This window comes from Brachyhypopomus gauderio, chromosome 12, assembly GCF_052324685.1.
Source record: "Brachyhypopomus gauderio isolate BG-103 chromosome 12, BGAUD_0.2, whole genome shotgun sequence".
Lineage (NCBI taxonomy): Eukaryota > Metazoa > Chordata > Actinopteri > Gymnotiformes > Hypopomidae > Brachyhypopomus > Brachyhypopomus gauderio.
The window spans coordinates 1,130,023-1,146,129 of NC_135222.1; the positions used below are offsets into that span (position 1 = coordinate 1,130,023).

At 44.4% G+C, this 16,107-nt stretch overlaps 1 protein-coding gene across 9 annotated transcripts in view; it reads right to left on the reverse strand.

The window, feature by feature from the left end:
* Positions 1-1,802: 1,802 nt before the first annotated feature.
* Positions 1,803-16,107, reverse strand: part of camsap2a (calmodulin regulated spectrin-associated protein family, member 2a) — a 41,944-nt gene continuing 27,639 nt past the window's right edge. Inside the window, exons 5-19 of one of the 9 annotated variants that reach the window (XM_077024234.1) lie at positions 14,800-14,832; positions 14,242-14,383; positions 13,490-13,629; positions 9,900-9,990; positions 9,699-9,795; positions 9,444-9,481; positions 9,262-9,331; positions 7,130-9,152; positions 6,274-6,410; positions 5,903-6,123; positions 5,280-5,352; positions 4,994-5,062; positions 4,326-4,441; positions 4,099-4,217; positions 1,803-3,974 (exon numbers count right to left, since the gene is read on the reverse strand). In XM_077024234.1, coding sequence (XP_076880349.1) covers positions 3,669-3,974; positions 4,099-4,217; positions 4,326-4,441; positions 4,994-5,062; positions 5,280-5,352; positions 5,903-6,123; positions 6,274-6,410; positions 7,130-9,152; positions 9,262-9,331; positions 9,444-9,481; positions 9,699-9,795; positions 9,900-9,990; positions 13,490-13,629; positions 14,242-14,383; positions 14,800-14,832 — 3,675 coding nt within the window. In that variant the 3' untranslated portion in view covers positions 1,803-3,668. Of the gene's footprint in view, positions 3,975-4,098; positions 4,218-4,325; positions 4,445-4,993; positions 5,063-5,279; positions 5,377-5,902; positions 6,124-6,273; positions 6,411-7,129; positions 9,153-9,261; positions 9,332-9,443; positions 9,482-9,698; positions 9,796-9,899; positions 9,991-13,489; positions 13,630-14,241; positions 14,384-14,799; positions 14,833-16,107 lie in introns of all 9 variants that reach the window. The other 8 variants (XM_077024233.1, XM_077024235.1, XM_077024239.1 and 5 more) reach the window with 8 other exon arrangements.

A 16,107-nucleotide genomic window follows, 5' to 3' on the forward strand; every position in this document is an offset into this window, starting at 1 on the left:
TAGCGCGCCTTAAGACAACCCTAGTGAACGATATATATATTATCCTGACGACCCGAGGGTCGTAACACCTTTGACATACATCTTGACAAATCCCAGACTGGTTAGCGCTGGGTAGCTAAATTCGCATCGTACAGCTTTGATTTGAAGTATGTGCCAGGCCCAAATGATGCTGATGCCTTGAGCAGAGAGCCCTTTGTCCAGTCTTGTGTAAGTCATCGTCTTGTCCCAGAGACATATGTGTCACTTCTGAAGAACGTCAGTGATGTTGGTGATGAAACTGTCCAGCATGCTTTCAAGTACAGCAACAACCATCAGATGGTCCTTAGATCGTGCAGAGATCCACAAACACTGCCCAGCAGTGGGAATGGTTCAGTTGAGGCTCTGGAGGTTTCGGCTGTTTTCAGAGCACACTCCACCGGTGGCCTGAGCGAAGTCATGTGTGCGGGTCTAGCTGTTCCTAAATTGCAGCAGACCACTTCTCCCATCCTTCACAGTAGCCTGGTGAGTCAGCAAGGACAAGATGTGTCTACTATATTGAAAGACATCGGAAACCATCCAAGAGTGAGAGAGCGGATGAACCCGCCAGTGTACGTCGGCTCCTGAGACACTGGGACAAGCTCATTATCCGTGATGGTGTGCTGTGCAAGGTGAGGATAGATAATAACATGAACAGACTACTTTTTCTATTTGTGGTGCCTGATTCCCTAAAAGGACAAGTTCTGAAGGGAATTCATGATGCGGCCGGTCACCAGGGTAGAAGCCGAACACTGCCGCTAGCACAGGGTGCCCATTACGTCGATCACGATCGACGTAATGGGAATGGGAAAAGGAATGTGGGTAGATCGCATGACATTAAAAAGTAGTGGATGAATGACAGGCTATCGTCCATCTGCAGTGACGGTTGTATATATACATCGCCCCGGTAACAATTTACGTTCGCCAAACTCCCCCCCCCCCGCTCCCCCCCACAGGTGTAGTGTATGGTCAGCACGGAGATGTTCCTTCTGTGAGTGATGGCCCACAAGATGCTGAAACCCACCCAGTGCCTGCCCATAGTGACACTATGCATGTTAAACCTGCTGTCTGCACTCAGCCCCAGAGATTTGAGAAAGCTGTTACTCAGACCAACAGAGGCAAAGCTGTCAAACCTCCTCAAAGACTCATATATGAGATGAATGAACAAGTCCTTGACACCACAGAGTCCTCAGTGAGCTCTTTAATTTCTCTAGTTGTGAGCTTCTTCTGAGTTTAACACATATAAGATTAATGTTTTTTGTCAGATGACACTGGATACAGTTAGACATGTCAGATAGAGTTGTAGCAGAATTTGAGGTGTAGAAGGCATCTCTACAGTCTACTGTTAGTTTGGGGTTTGGCGCCATCCCATTCTTTGAGTACTTCCTAGTTGGAGAATTTTTTAATTGACAGCTTTTAGTACTCTCTAATGACATACAAGTCTCTCTTCTTCTTTCTTTACAGTTTTGTCTGAGATTCTCTTTTTTTTAGGACAGCTTTATGTACATTCCCAATTTAGCAGGATTTAAGGGGGGTGTATGTAACAGTGTTAAATGGTGAAATCCTGCATAAATGGGTTGAGACTTTTATTTTGTAATTGATCTATACCGTTTTACATTGTGGGATTTCTGCAGCGGGAAGAGAATTACATTGCTGCAGGCAGACTCCATATTTTATCCCACCCTAAATGTCATTTTATCAACCCATGTGCAGGGAATAAATGGCTTCACCCAAATGAGCGTCCTCATCCTTCACAACACAACAACGCAGAGCAGGTACCCACACAGTAGGCTATATGAAGCCATGCCAAACTTTATTCAGTGCTATGTAAATCAAACATGTTAGAATACTTCAACAAGTTACCTACGACTGCAGTGTCTTTAAAAAAAGAAAGAAAGAAGCGATGCTTCATTACAATAGGTTGATGACCGCACACTGTACAATATTAACCATGGTAATTTACAAATACAGACAGTTCGTGTCTTGGCTTGAAACAGCCAAATTAATCCACTGTTTTAACGTGTTTGGTTCCCCAGATACCGCATATTGCAGGCTGGTACATATGTGTTCCTCAACATAAATTACTTCCATTTCAGAAATGTAATAGTACAGTTGGGTATGCTTGTTGGTGGTTGTGGAAAGGCAAATTGCCATGTAACGGACTCAAAGAGAGAGGGAAAAGAAACTACTTTAAATAAAAGAAGGCAAGTGCTGATCAAACACACAAAGCCTTGACCCGTAGTCACGTTCCTCCTTGACCCATAAAAGGAAATATTACCAATACCTACTCAGATAACAGCCACAGACCTCGGGCAGTTAAACATGGCCCATTTGTGGCCGGATTCTTGCATCCGAATCCAAAACACGTTACTTATCGATAAACGCATTAGTCCTCAGTCTAATCCATGCATTAGTATAAAAATGTTTGGCACATTGCTTTTTGACATATTTCATGATTTCAGGACAGCTTTGGACAACGCAGTCCTAATCACCGCCAACCTGGTGCACAGCAAAATTGTATTTTTTAAATCGTAATGACTGTTGCTGAATCAACAAATCTGACCGACCACAAATCAGGGAAAATATAATGGGAGAGGCCACAAGGGAACTTATCAATATCAACGCATTTCACCTGTGATGCTGACATGGAAAGATCACTGATACAGCATTCAGTATAAGATTATTAGCTAGCTTGTTTTTTCACAACCTACAGTCACGCAATAATGCAACACATGTTTGGTCTTCTAAATCTTAAGTCACGTAAAAAAGACACGTAAATGATACAATGATTTCAACAACTCAAAACAATTTTCTGCTGTGTCAAGTTGATAATAATAATAATAATAAAATAAAAATAATAAAACACCTATTTGTACTACACTGTAAGAATTCACAAACCTGCTGTGAACCAAAGCCTTTTAAGCAGAATAAGTATCTTAAAATACAAGGGATAAGGGAAGGGTTCTCTATGCAAGCAAATAATAAAAAAAAAATTCTACATACTACACTGATTTGGTTTAATCCACAAATACAGCACTGCTTACCAAGAGGAGCTCTCCCAATACACCAAGTCTAACAAAACCATTTCAGTGATGATTCCTCATGGTGTGGCCTTACAATCACTTCAGTACGCTACTTAAAAAAAGAGTAATTGAAGCAATTCCAACATAAGGCCACATGTCAACATACATGTATGCAAAAGTTGTCCTTGTACAGACAAATGACATTCAGTGCTTCGGCGTACCAAATAACAGCCGCACTTTTGCATTTCATTATCTACGTTTTTTTTTTGGCACACACAAGTTAAACACATTCAGCCACTCACAGGTGCTTTAAAGGAACTTCAAAGAGACTGGTAATAAATACAGAAGTGAGATGCACTGGCAAACCTGTGTCTTTTACATTCCAGTTGTGCATATGCATTTTGTTTTAGTAAAACTGTGGTTCCTGCTTGAATGTAGTTGAGACAGAAACTACAAATAATGTTCCATGAGAATCGTGGGCAGAGCTCATATCTGCACTTATTAAGTTTGAGTTTGTAAGTAGAGAGAAAATAAAGAACAGAAGAGAACTACAGGGCTCCCCAGTAGGGAACTATAGGGCTCCCCAGTAGGGAACTATAGGGCTCCCCAGTAGGGTGCTATTGAAAAGTACTAGGACTTGGGGGGTGCTACTTTCTTCGGTGTTCCTGGCTTCTTTGTCTGCCATAGGTGGCTGTGGATGGTTATGGCGTCCACGCTGGCTGACATGGTCTTGGCTGGGATTTGACTGAACAGCTTCCGGTCCGAGTTGTACTTGTAAAGACCGTCGATCATCTTGTAGGAGATGGTTTTGGGCCCGATCCCCGCCAGCTTGTTCATCTGCTCGGTATCGGGGCAGTACGTGTACAGAGCACGGAACTGGCAGCCCGAGTCTCGGAACAGAATCAGGAAGTTGTTGGCCTCTGACTTCTCCATCTCCTACAGAAGGAAAACATCCAAAACCTCACTGTGCCTTCATCTCACAGTTCCTCCTCGTGGAAGGTTGTGTTTACATATTTTACTGTTTGTGTCTGCTGAAGAATCCCCTGATTAATGTTCTTACCTCCAAGATCTTGTTCTTCTGTGCCTCATTGACCTTCCCAGCCAAACAGCAATAAGCCAGGGCATTCTGGATAATATGCTTATTTGATTTGGCACTTGGCTCTTTGTACAATTTGGGACCTGCAAAAAAGTGGTTACCTTAAAGACTTTAATGGTTGAAGTCTTTAATTTGTAAGGCAGTACGATAAGTTTTATGGTCTGGATAGTAAAAGTAAGTCTTGTTCTAACCTGTGTACTCTGTGTTTGAAGTTACAGAGGATGTGGTAGACCCATTTTCCCAGTCCTTCTCTCCATTGTGGCTCCCAGACCGAGTGGGAGACAGGAAACCATCAGCTGAGTCTGGCCTGCTGGGACACGAATCACACAACTTAATGCTCCTGTCAATCAAACATCATCACCACCATTGCAGCTGGGGCTCTTCCTCCTGCTCATGCAAGGCAGTGAAACCTTTTAGCGCACTCAACTGTCACCACCATGATCCTTACAGGCCTTGTTTGGACCTGTGCAGCACAGGTGAGCGACTTCATATGTAAACAGTACAAATAAGTGATCTCAAATGCACATTCCGAACCGCTTCCTGAATCCCTGAGACCAACATCATATCTTCCTGATTTCACAGGCTGCTGTGCACAACGGAGGGCTTCACATGTGGGAGAAGAAGATTTGGCGCCTGGTATGAGGGGCAAGCGTGATCATGGGAGGTTAGTGGCATGACAGCGCGTTGTACACCGCACCGTTTCATTATGGGCACATAATGAGGGCTGTCCAAAAGCAGATGTGGAATGGGGCAGTTTGAATTGGCACCATGTCAGCAGGGACAAACAGGACACGTCTGTGTCCGAGTCTGAGCAAAAAGGGGCGGGAAAGGTGAAGTGGCTTATGAAACTAGGACTGACCTTCTCTTTCTCCTTACTCGAGGAGAGCTCAAGGAGTAGGAAAGGCTGCCCGATGCTAAGCTATTGCTTCTGAGGAGCCAAACGGATTCACCAGAACACAGGGGGGAGTGGGGAAAAGCAGGTTACTCTTCATAAGGAGCAGGTTACTAACAAATAGGTATTACAGAAGATATGGGGAAATAAAACTACTCGGTTTTTGTACGTTTGCTGCAATTCTAATTGTGTGAAAGGATTTTTCCTGAATGTGTGCTGCTGTAAAGAAACTCCACTCAACGAGGTATCTTACCTTGGGGTTCTTTTCTCTGAGCTCACACTGTCACTCTCTCCCAGGCTGAGGGATGCCAAAGACAGACTAGACACTGAAAAAACACGAGGTCGTGAACCTGGATGTAGAACACAAGAATGCCATGTCGTTACACCAAAGGACAAGTCCACCTGCTGTACTTTGGACTACCCGCTTTTTATGATGCTCACGGTTCAGACTGTGCCTCACTCAATCCAGTTTTGTATAGGTTTAAAATGTTGGTAAATACTTCATAAAAATACTTAGAATGTAACAGATCAATAAGAGAGTTTGTGACTAACACATACTGAATGCAATAAATTCAACATGAATAAAAAGTTAGCTGCCAGTCACATGAGGTCAGTTTCTTTTAGTCTTGTTCCAATTGTGGCAGACATTGATTTGTTAGAATCTTTATTTAGGAATTAAGCAAGAAAAAAAGCATTAGTTTCACTATTAGTTGAGTTAAAGCACAGCAAGACAGTGTCTGTTTACTGTTATTCTTGTCTGTGGTGTTTGTGCTGCTAGGACTGATGTGTAATCAGAGAAGCAGTGAGCAGAAAGCAGAAGGGTAGCACAGAGCAAGCGAGTGGGTCTTGCCGGGCCATGGGCTCTCGCCCCGTTACCTGCCGTAGCCTTGATCGGGCCCCTGGGCGGCTCCAGCACGTCCCTGTGTATAGACTTGGGCCGAGGCTTCCTCGACTTCGCCCCGGCAGGCCGAGCTTTCACCAGCGCGTCCATGTCCTCCATGAGCTTCAACTGCTTCCTCCGCAGGTACTCCTGCTTGATGAACTCCTTCCTGGCCTTCTCCTCCTCCTTCTTCTGCCGATCCTCCTCCGCCTTCAGCCTGGGGCAGGAAGTAGAAGGTTAATAGCGCAGACCAAAGGGAAAGCAAGGCGATGCGTGAAGTAGGAACCAGTTGGAGACCCTTCCCAACCCAGCCAGAGAGCTCCACCAGACCGTCCCAGCAGTAGTGTCCCGTCTCCAGCAACGTCACCTGGCGTCCTCTTTCTTCTGCTCCTGCTCTGCCTCCAGCTGCTGTTTCCTCTGCTGGTTCTCCCGTTCCCTGCGGAGCCTCTTCTCCAGCAGGGCCCGACGCTTCAGGGCCATGCCGTCCTCACCCTTCATGTCATCCTGCAGGTGCAAGAACACAAGCATGCAGCAGCATTAATGTTTCATAGCTCTGCTGCAGCTGTAAACAAATGCTCAATAAAACAGCTCAGCTAGCATTTGCCAGACATCAATATTAAAAGTCATTTTAGATCTCTTCAAGTATGCTGTAGTGTAAAATCTGCAAAAATGCAAAACTGTGTATTTCAGGTGAGCCAAAGCAAGTCACATTTTATCCATGTCAGCTAATTGATAAACCGGTATACTGATATATTTGAATGAACCAAAAACTTACAACCTGTGCAAATTCATATGAATATTCATATGTAAATTAAATATTACATATGTAAATTATTTATTATCCTGTTTTGTAACCTACAAAACAGCACGGTCTACCCAGAACAATCGCAATGCAAAAACTATTAAAAAAAACAGTAAATTTCTGCCCTAAACCAACTTTATTTATGCAAAGCTAGGGTTAGGGTAACACATTTGATGTCATGGAAGATACTTTATGATTATGAGTAAAGTATTATTATTTGTCCTGTGGTGAGCTGAAAACAGAACATACACTTGAGGCATAAAAACATTCATTTTTAACGTTTACAATCGTGAAAATATACTAATATTGGAATTGAATATAAGCTTTTATAGTAATAGACTAATAAAACAGTTCAAGAAGTGTCCTGATTTTTCCTGGTTAAATGGTATTAAAATTTAACATGGATACAGATTATACATACCTTAAAAAAGAATCCACAGCACATTTTCTGGTCATCCTCTGGATTGTCTCCTGCTCCCAGTCTCTCCCCATTTTCTTCTAACTCTGGTCCATCAAGAGGTTGTAGGACAGATAGTGGCACCTCAATTAGGTTTCTGTTGCTTTGAACAACTAAATCGACTGGCTTCTCAGTAGGCGTGACTATGACTGTTTCTTTTACTGCTTGCGATAGCACCTCAGAAACACTGGATTCCACCGTGGGCTTAATTTCTGTTTCTGTCTTTTTCCGCTCCTTTTTCTCTCCGTCTCCCTCCACTTTGTTCTGTGCATCTTTTAATTCTTCTGCCTGCCTGGCTCCTGACCCTGCCACCACTTCAGCGTCGGCTGGCGATGGGTTTTTGGTTGGTGACGTGACATCGGTGGCACCCTCGGTGCACAAGACCTCGGAAGCCTGCACACTGTCCTTCTCCGCAGACGTGGTGCCTGCAGGTTTTGTGTCATTCCCCAGGTACGCGAAGGAGCTGGAGATGGGCTGAGAGGGGGAGAATCGACGCAGGCGCGGTATGCTGTCTACAGACTGGGGAACGGTGAGGACCCGGCTGAACGGGGCGATCTTCAGCTCACTGGGCCTGGGTGTGCGGGGAGTCTTGGAGTGGAACGAGGCCGATTTCCTCTTGAGGTTGGTGGGGGAGCGATGGACGGCACGTGGGGAGTCGGCGGGTGAGGGAGAGCCTGAGGAGCGAGCCCCGCTCCCTCTGAGCTCCCACACCTGTTTCTGGGGGGAAGGATGGTGCGGAGACGCAGACCAGGTCTGCTGCTGACGCATCTGCATGATGAACTCCTGCTGCTGGGCTAGCCGCTGCATCTCCGTCTGCAAGAAGCTCAGCGAGGCGTTCAGCTTTTCGATGGAGCGCGTGTATTCCAAAAGGTCTGCCTCCGACGCGCCCTCCTCTCCAGGGGACTTCACGGGGGACTTGCCTGGGGACTTAGTGGCCTGCGGTGTGTCGGGTGCGGCTTTGGCATCCTCCTGGGCAGGGGGAGCGCCGTCGCTTTTCTTTCTGACCACCGTGAGGAAGGCACTGCGGCCCATCTTCTGCCTGTGACGCGTGAAGGCAGCTTCAACCTTCTTCTTTTGTGCCTCGATGGCACGACGCTTCTCCTCCAGACGCATGCGCAGCTGTGCCATTTCGGCAGCCATGGCTTGGGCCGGATCCTTCGGAGGCTGATGAACAGGCCTCGTTTCTGGGGAGGGGGCCCAGGAGACAGAATGAGGAAGGTTGAAGTCTGAGCTGTCTGGTGTGGTGCCCTGAGAACTGCTGCCCTTTGTCTCCACACTTGGATGGAGCTTTCGGAACTTCTGCTCAGCAAAGCTGGTCATCTTAATGCCAGATGTAGGGGTGGGTGGGAAAGCTGTGGGAGACCTGGTGCTGATGCTGCTGGGACATGGACTGGTGGAGCTCTGGCTGTGACATACTCTGGTTTCAGAGTCCTGGTCCATGTCCAAGTCCATACTGATTGTGCAGTCTCTCAGGGATGAGTCCTCATCCAGTGTCTCCTGGATGTCTTCTGTTCTCACGTGTATGCCAGTGTCCACCTCTGTAGTAGATGTGCTCCAGGCCTCTTTTGTCTCTGACACAGAATCTAGTTCTTCTTCTTCTATTTGTGTTTTGGCGGACAGTTCTCCTTTGGTCTGCAGATGAAGGAAGAATCCCTCACTCTGTGCCTGGGCCACAGGGTTCTGCTGTTTCTTCTCAGAGTTGTGGATGATCTCTAGGGCCTCTTCCATGTTATGTGCGGCCACACCGTTCACACGATCAGCTTCGGCGAGGCTGTCTGGACAGCCTTCCTCCTCAATACCTACGCTTTGGCCATTGACTGGCTGGAAGGACAGGTTTCGTTTCATTCCCTTGGCCATGTTAGGTACTTTGAATCCAAAGCCCTCTGTGCTCACAGACCTGGTCATTCCCCTGCTGGGTGGTGCAGGGGTCTGACCGGCGTCCTCTTTATCAAATGGAATATCAAAGGACACTCCCTGAGAGGCTGACCTGGATAAAAGAAGACTGTTGTCAGCACAGGTTTTCAACTTTTTCATCCTAGCTCTAATGCATACAGTAGCATTGTACGAAGTGTGTCGTCCGCGTTCTTAACACTCACCTTTTCTCCTTGGGCCAAGTCCCAATAAAGCTGTCAACAAACGACATGGAGGTTGATCGCTTGATCTCACCTGAGCAGCACATAAACATTGGTTAATTTTCTTTTAGTGCACACTACTGCAGCCATAAGCCAACAAACGAACAACCCAACAAATATAAAAGGCCGATGTGCTGTCAGCTTACCTGAGTTTAAGGTTCGAGGTTGTGGTCGCAGCGGTAAGCTAAATAGAACAGGGATTAATAATTATAAGATTAACGAGATACAAAAATACAAACAGTGACATTTTCCCTTCAGGAGCCAGTTGACAGCTATCAGGTTATATTATAAGACTGAAAAGGGTAGATTTAAATAAACATTCAGCCATGAGGCTTCTTGAGGAACTTGAGGTGTGAAATTTTCAAATGCAGCGAGAAATCGAAATTTTGAAGTCTTTATACCTTGGCCTGTCTGGACTGGGAGGTCTTTCCATGAAACTTCTTTTTGTCACTTTCGAGATAGGTACGGATGGCACGGTTTTTATTGATGGAGCTGGTGCTGAAGATCACATTGACGAAGATCAGTCCACACATTTACAGATGATATTTCAAACTGAAAACTGTCATTAAGCAGACAGTAGCCTTATTGCAGTACTAGTTTACCTTCAGTGACCAAAACCTGAGGCTGCACAAAGGGTGGCTTAACTACTTCAAACCACCAGAAGAGCTCGGCCATGAAGACAAGGTAGTTATTCTGTTGAGGGAAAAACAAGAGAAACTTCTTTCTTTCATTCTTCTGTATGTGTCTGCAGTCTAAGTGCAATACATGGTTTGCTCCACAAGATGTCTCTGCACTTCTTTGGATCAAATATATTTTAATCCTTTGAGCAGCAGTGCGAATTGCTGGAGCAGCCATTGAACATATCCTATTCATTTGAGGAAAGGCTTTACATACACCATATTGGTTGAACCAGGTAAGTCTGACAAAGCAGTATATTAAACAGTGGAGCACAAATCCTCCAGGAGGAACATGCAAACAATCCATAAAACAGACAGAGTTCATTTTATCATGACTTATAGGTTGACAGGTTGTCCACTACCATTAACTGGACAAATAAACAAAATGAAATCCACAGCCAAACAAATTCAAGAAAATATCTCAATCAATCCACACACACACACAAACAAATGTATGTCCGGTTTACATGTAACCTTGAATATTCATACACCTGCGAAAAATGCTTTGGTCATGCAGAGTGGTTTCAGCATATTCAGTTTGCCCTTCAGAAATGCTCATAGGCATAGGCAATTAATCAAAGGAACTCCCAAAAGGTGTTGGGTGAGAATTTTAAAAAGACCTTTCCCAAAAGCACTGCTGCATTCTCTCACCGCCGTTTCGCTGTGGTAATGTCACCACTAGTGGTTATGCGGTTATTACCATTAACTAATCAACTAATACCGATCTAGCATTCCGTGAATTCAAAACCACCAGAGTACTGCAAAACAACAAAAGTGTACTAGCGCGCAAGCAGAAAGGAATAAGGGACCTGCAGGTGTCGGTGTGTCGACCTTTGACCGAGAGGGCCTGAGCGAGCGGTTGGACACAGATGGTGTTTGGCTCTGCCGCCCTCTCTCACATCTAGCCTAGCCATAGCACTTTCTCACATTCAAGTCATGGACATGACGGACTGACAAAAGGAACTGTGACAAAAATGTATGAATAAATAAAAATATCATAGACACTAACCTTTTTGTGTTTTTGTTCTACACAATTGGGAGTCTTTTCAGACATCTGGGGTGACCCGACTGGACAGTGGTCTCAGGAGAAAAGCTAGGAAGCTAATCCTTTTAGCTTGTAATAGTCAGCTAATTACAGGTTGAGCAATTTTTTGCAGCACCAATGCCATTATTTTGACAGACAATTAAAAGTAGTTTCGGGAGAAAAAAAACAACACTGGGAAATGATTGCGCACACAGAGGGTTGTGCTACTGCGTCAATGTGTCAGAAAAACAAATGAATTGTCCTCATCGGGACTTGATGGTGCTACAAAGGTTAAATTAAACACATGGTGAACAGAAAGAAAACCTCAAAACACAATGTAGTCAGCAAACCTATAACTCCCCACACTCTTTTCTACGATGGGTTTGTAAATGGCACTATAGTATATCGGTAATAAGCACAACCCAAAGTTATAACAAAGCATCGGTTCTACATTGATAACACACACATCGTGTCTGAACTTGAAGCAGTCCTGGAGTGTCTTTATACACAGGTACCCCGAATAAGTAATGAGAGGGGTTTAACTGTGGTTTCATTTCAGTATGGGCAGCTTTAGAAAACTTTGCGATTGTGGCCTAGAGATGAGAACTGGAAAGTAGGTCAAGGTTACTGTGACGCTGCGGCACAGCGAAGGACGATTAGGAGTCCCACGGTTTCACGAACGTCGTTTTATTTATAACAAAAATAGCGCAGATAGCGCACATAGAACACGTACACATAAAGACGTGTTAGACTCAAACAAAGACGAGCACATGACACTGCGCGAACGCACATTAAATAATAGACAACCCACGTAAGCCGCGAGTGATGACGAGACGAGCCACAGGTGAGACGGATTAACACATTCGGACGTAACCGCACCCACCCATAAACACACGCCCAAGAAGGGAGGGGTCAGGGGCCGTAACGTGACAGTTACAAGTCCTTAACCTACTCTCAATTCCACTCCCATCTTACAGCCACCATGCTGTAGCCAAAGACACACACCGACTCTTATATTCTCAGACATGTGCCGGGCATTCACCAGTAATAACAATTCAAACAGTATTCACTATTTGGGAGATAACTGTAATAATGTAAGGCATTAAAAAATAATTTTATTAGATGCGCGCATTCATTAAAGGAATTACAGTATTATCAGAATCTGCCTGGTTCCACTGACAGGTGTGGCTTTGATAAAGAGACAGCTGTTTTAGAAACTGAAGATAAAGCAACTATTTATGGTCAGTGAAACATACCTATTGTAGCTCATTTATAAAGACCAAGTATGGATGCTTTTGACAGACAACTGTACTTTTGCCTCACTCAGTAGAATCAGGTCTAAATAAAATAATTTACAAAAATCATATGGCAAGAGCTCAAGCCTGGAGTCCATGCCAACAAAATCTGTTCTGTTAGAAATATCCGTGCATGCCAATGTACATGCCTGAAACAAAACTACATTTTATAGGACTCACAGCACTACTGACACAGTTGTCTGTTCCCATACACATCTCACCAAGCCAGAAACTGTTTGCTGTCTCTAGGATTCACAACACTGAGCAGCAAATATCCTCTGAATGGAGGCTACACAGGAAACATGGTCAGGAAGACAAGCAGACCACATAGAGCCACCGTGCTCCTATTCAGCCTGCTTTTAAAGTTTAGAAGAGTTGCTCTCCCTGACCTGACCACAATGGCTCATGACACAAATTAGAGCGTATGATATTTAAACATTAGCCAAAAAGAGAAAAAGAAACAAACAAAACCACTCATATCAGATAAAAGGCCAGAGAATCCTCAGAATAATGACAAGATTGAACTGGTATATCAAAGTTAGCACATCTAGTCTAATAATATTCACATACTGTAACAAACAGAGAGAGGAGACCTAACTGTTAACTGTTCTCAGTTTTCTATCTAAGGGGGTAAGTAGAAGTTATTTGTCCATATTTAGCCAAAAATGAAACTGTTTCCTGAATTCTTAAGTCGTTGAGCGTCACATTCTAAACATTGTAATGTTTTACAAATCCACTTCTAAAACCTGCATATTTCTACTTCCACAGTATTTTTGAGTGTGAGAATCTGTTACCATGGTGAGCCTCTTTCCAGCATTAGCTGGAAGTATGACTCACCACTCTGGCAAATGGACTAAACTAACTGCCTGCCGCTACAGGCACAGACTGTGCTTATGCCAGTACAAGCGAGCTGCACCAAATCTCAGAAGACACGGCCTGAAAACCACTCATCTCCCAAGCACCCTCGGAGCTTCAAAACTTCTACCAAGTTCTGCTGTTTCCACTGGTGATTCTGCTCTAATCGATCCGTTAATTTGAGTTCTAAATTGACGAACGAAATCCTGGCAATGAGGAAAACTCTACAGTTCCAAAATTGCTGTGGATGACGGCGAGATCGGCCATGTGCCTGCATCTTACTGGTACGACCATGGTGCTACGCGGTCCACACAGGAGCCCGGCTAGGGGAGAAGGCTTACCTTAATGGATGAAGATGCGTAGAGCATGTCTTCCAGGCTGAAGTGGCAGCAGCGGTTTAAGTGCTTGCGGCAGAAGTCCTGGATGAGCTGCAGGTTGTACAAGCTGTCTGCCAGTGACATGGTCTCTTTCAGGCATATGTCTGTAGAGGAAACATCAAAATGCTGTATAAACCAAACCAGTTCCGCTCACGGAGTTTTACTGTCTTTGAGGATGCTGGGACTCCACCAATCAGAGGTCAGGTTGTTAATCATTAAAATAAAAGCATCAACCAACTTACCATGTGATAAGTAAATGCAGCCATTTTTCTTTGTGCCTTTGACAACTAACTGTTTGCATTTTAAGCTTTGACTCAGTGAAGAGTTGATAAAGCTCCCTTAGTCGACTGTAACGGAGATTGATGCGATCACACCAGTGATGATTAACATGGATAGATTAAATGATTGTAACTTAAAGAAGGTACATTATGTCTGTAAATATTTGTAGAAGCAAAGCAAATTTCTTATTTGTTTCCTCATTATTTATTTATTTAGTGCAAAATTAAGTCAATGTAGTCATTATTTCTGAGAAAAACTAGGGTAGCGTCATGGGTAACTGTGACTTCTGGGTAAATTCCTAACTTCATCTAGGGTAACGTCATGCCCACACACCAACAAACATTATACTCTTTAATCTGTCTCTACCAGAAAATATCCCGCTTTAGCACACCAACACATGGCCTCCTCCCAGGGGAGGGTTTGGCAGGCACACGTACCCTCCAGCTTGACCAGGTCCGGGCAGTAGAAATGCAGCAAGGCGGCCAGGCCGCTGCCGTCAGTGCTGTCCTTCAGCAGGTTGTCCACGGAGGGGATCCATGGTACAGCCTTAGGCAGAAGTTGCTCCTTTCTGTATCGGGCCTGTGACACCATCACAGAAGCACACAATGAGCTCACAGCCAAGCCACCTCTTCTGCAGGACGGCACGTGGCTGAGAAGTGAGGTCAACTCAAGCACATTCCACGCGACGTCCTAAAATCTGGTTTACACTATTCTACCACAAAATCTACACATACAGTGGGGATGGACACATGCATCGGGGTATATGAACACAAATGGAAGCCATGGGAGCAAATGTGGACTACAGGAGTGAAATCTAAACAGTTTCCTTTGAGATGAGTTAACAGTTGTGGCGAAGTGCACTAATCTTGTAGGTGGAGAGTTGTCAGGTGTTGAGGGCGCTGAGATTACATTGGCCCTGTTTGGTGGAACTGATGTTGAACAAAAACATACAGGTGACAGAATAACAGAGGGGAACGTTTCATCTTTAAACTTACAGGAACCAGCTTCATATACCACTTGGTTGGAGACTTGAATCGAAAAAAGGAGAGAATGATTGAGGGAGAGGTGTGTGTGTGTTTATGTATGAGAGAGAGAGAGAGAGAGAGAGAGAGAGAGAGAGAGATATCAAGAGTTCAGTTAGAAAGGGTTTATCTAATCCCATTTGAGGAGAGAGAAAACAAAACACACTTTGTGATGAGATTACTGATGTCATCAATAACTCGTTACTTTAAGTAGGAAATTCAGACAATGAAAAAAATTGAGTTCCTCTTCTTACGGTCATGCAAACTACAGACAGAAATCACTGGCATGGTGTTTGGACACTAGTGGCTCTCCATAACAATCCTTTGTTGTTGTAATTATTATTACACGGTGATGTTAGATCTCCTGAATCACAGACCCACAGCTTAACTCAAGAGAAAGACTTCGACTTGGCTCACAGCGCTTGTCAGTGTCTATGTTGTCAACGTTTAGGACATTTAGGACCATTTAGTCTTCGAGGATCTGGAATTGGATTGAGCAGCCTCATTCCAAACAATATGACCTCTCAGCAGGGGGTCATGCAAACTACAGCTAGTTATTTATACAGGGTTCATACACTTTTTTGACAACTAATTTCCATGACTTTTCCATGACTTTCAGACAAATTTCAATGACTGTACATTCTCTAAACATATGTGTAGACACGAAAAATAAGAAAAAATCCAGGCTAAAATTCCACAGTATATCATCAATTAATGAAAAGACACATGGTTTAATTGAAAAAATAAACATTTACCGTATTTTCAATATCAATATAAGCCGCATCTAAGTTTTTTTTTTATGGAAAATGTTGTAGCTATAAGCCGTATCCGGGCTAAAAGCCGGTGAGTTCCCTTTTACCGACGGGTCTGGTTAACGACGGACGGAGTTACGACCGACTTTTCTTAATTTTGCGCGGTGCGTGGAGGTGCAGTGGCAGCTCTGTGGAGTGTTGTGGAGTGTAGTGGAGTGTTGTGTTGTGTAGTGTTGTGTACGATAAGCTGAAGCAGCGCAGCCTCCACCGCAGCCCATCTCGGCAACGCGGTCGCTCTTTCTCACGCTGTACGCACGAGAACATTGTTAGTTTTTTTCTATTCTGTGTTTACGATCAAGGCGTGTCTATATCTAGGTTCGCGCTTAACGACGAAAACTGCTTTGCGTCGGACTTTTCAGTCTCTAACCCCAACGTTAACCAGTTGGTTAACCACACAGTGCACATTTTGCATGCCCCGTGTCCTGGTCTTTCTCAAGCCATAGCTTGTATTTGTCCAACTGAAGCAGCC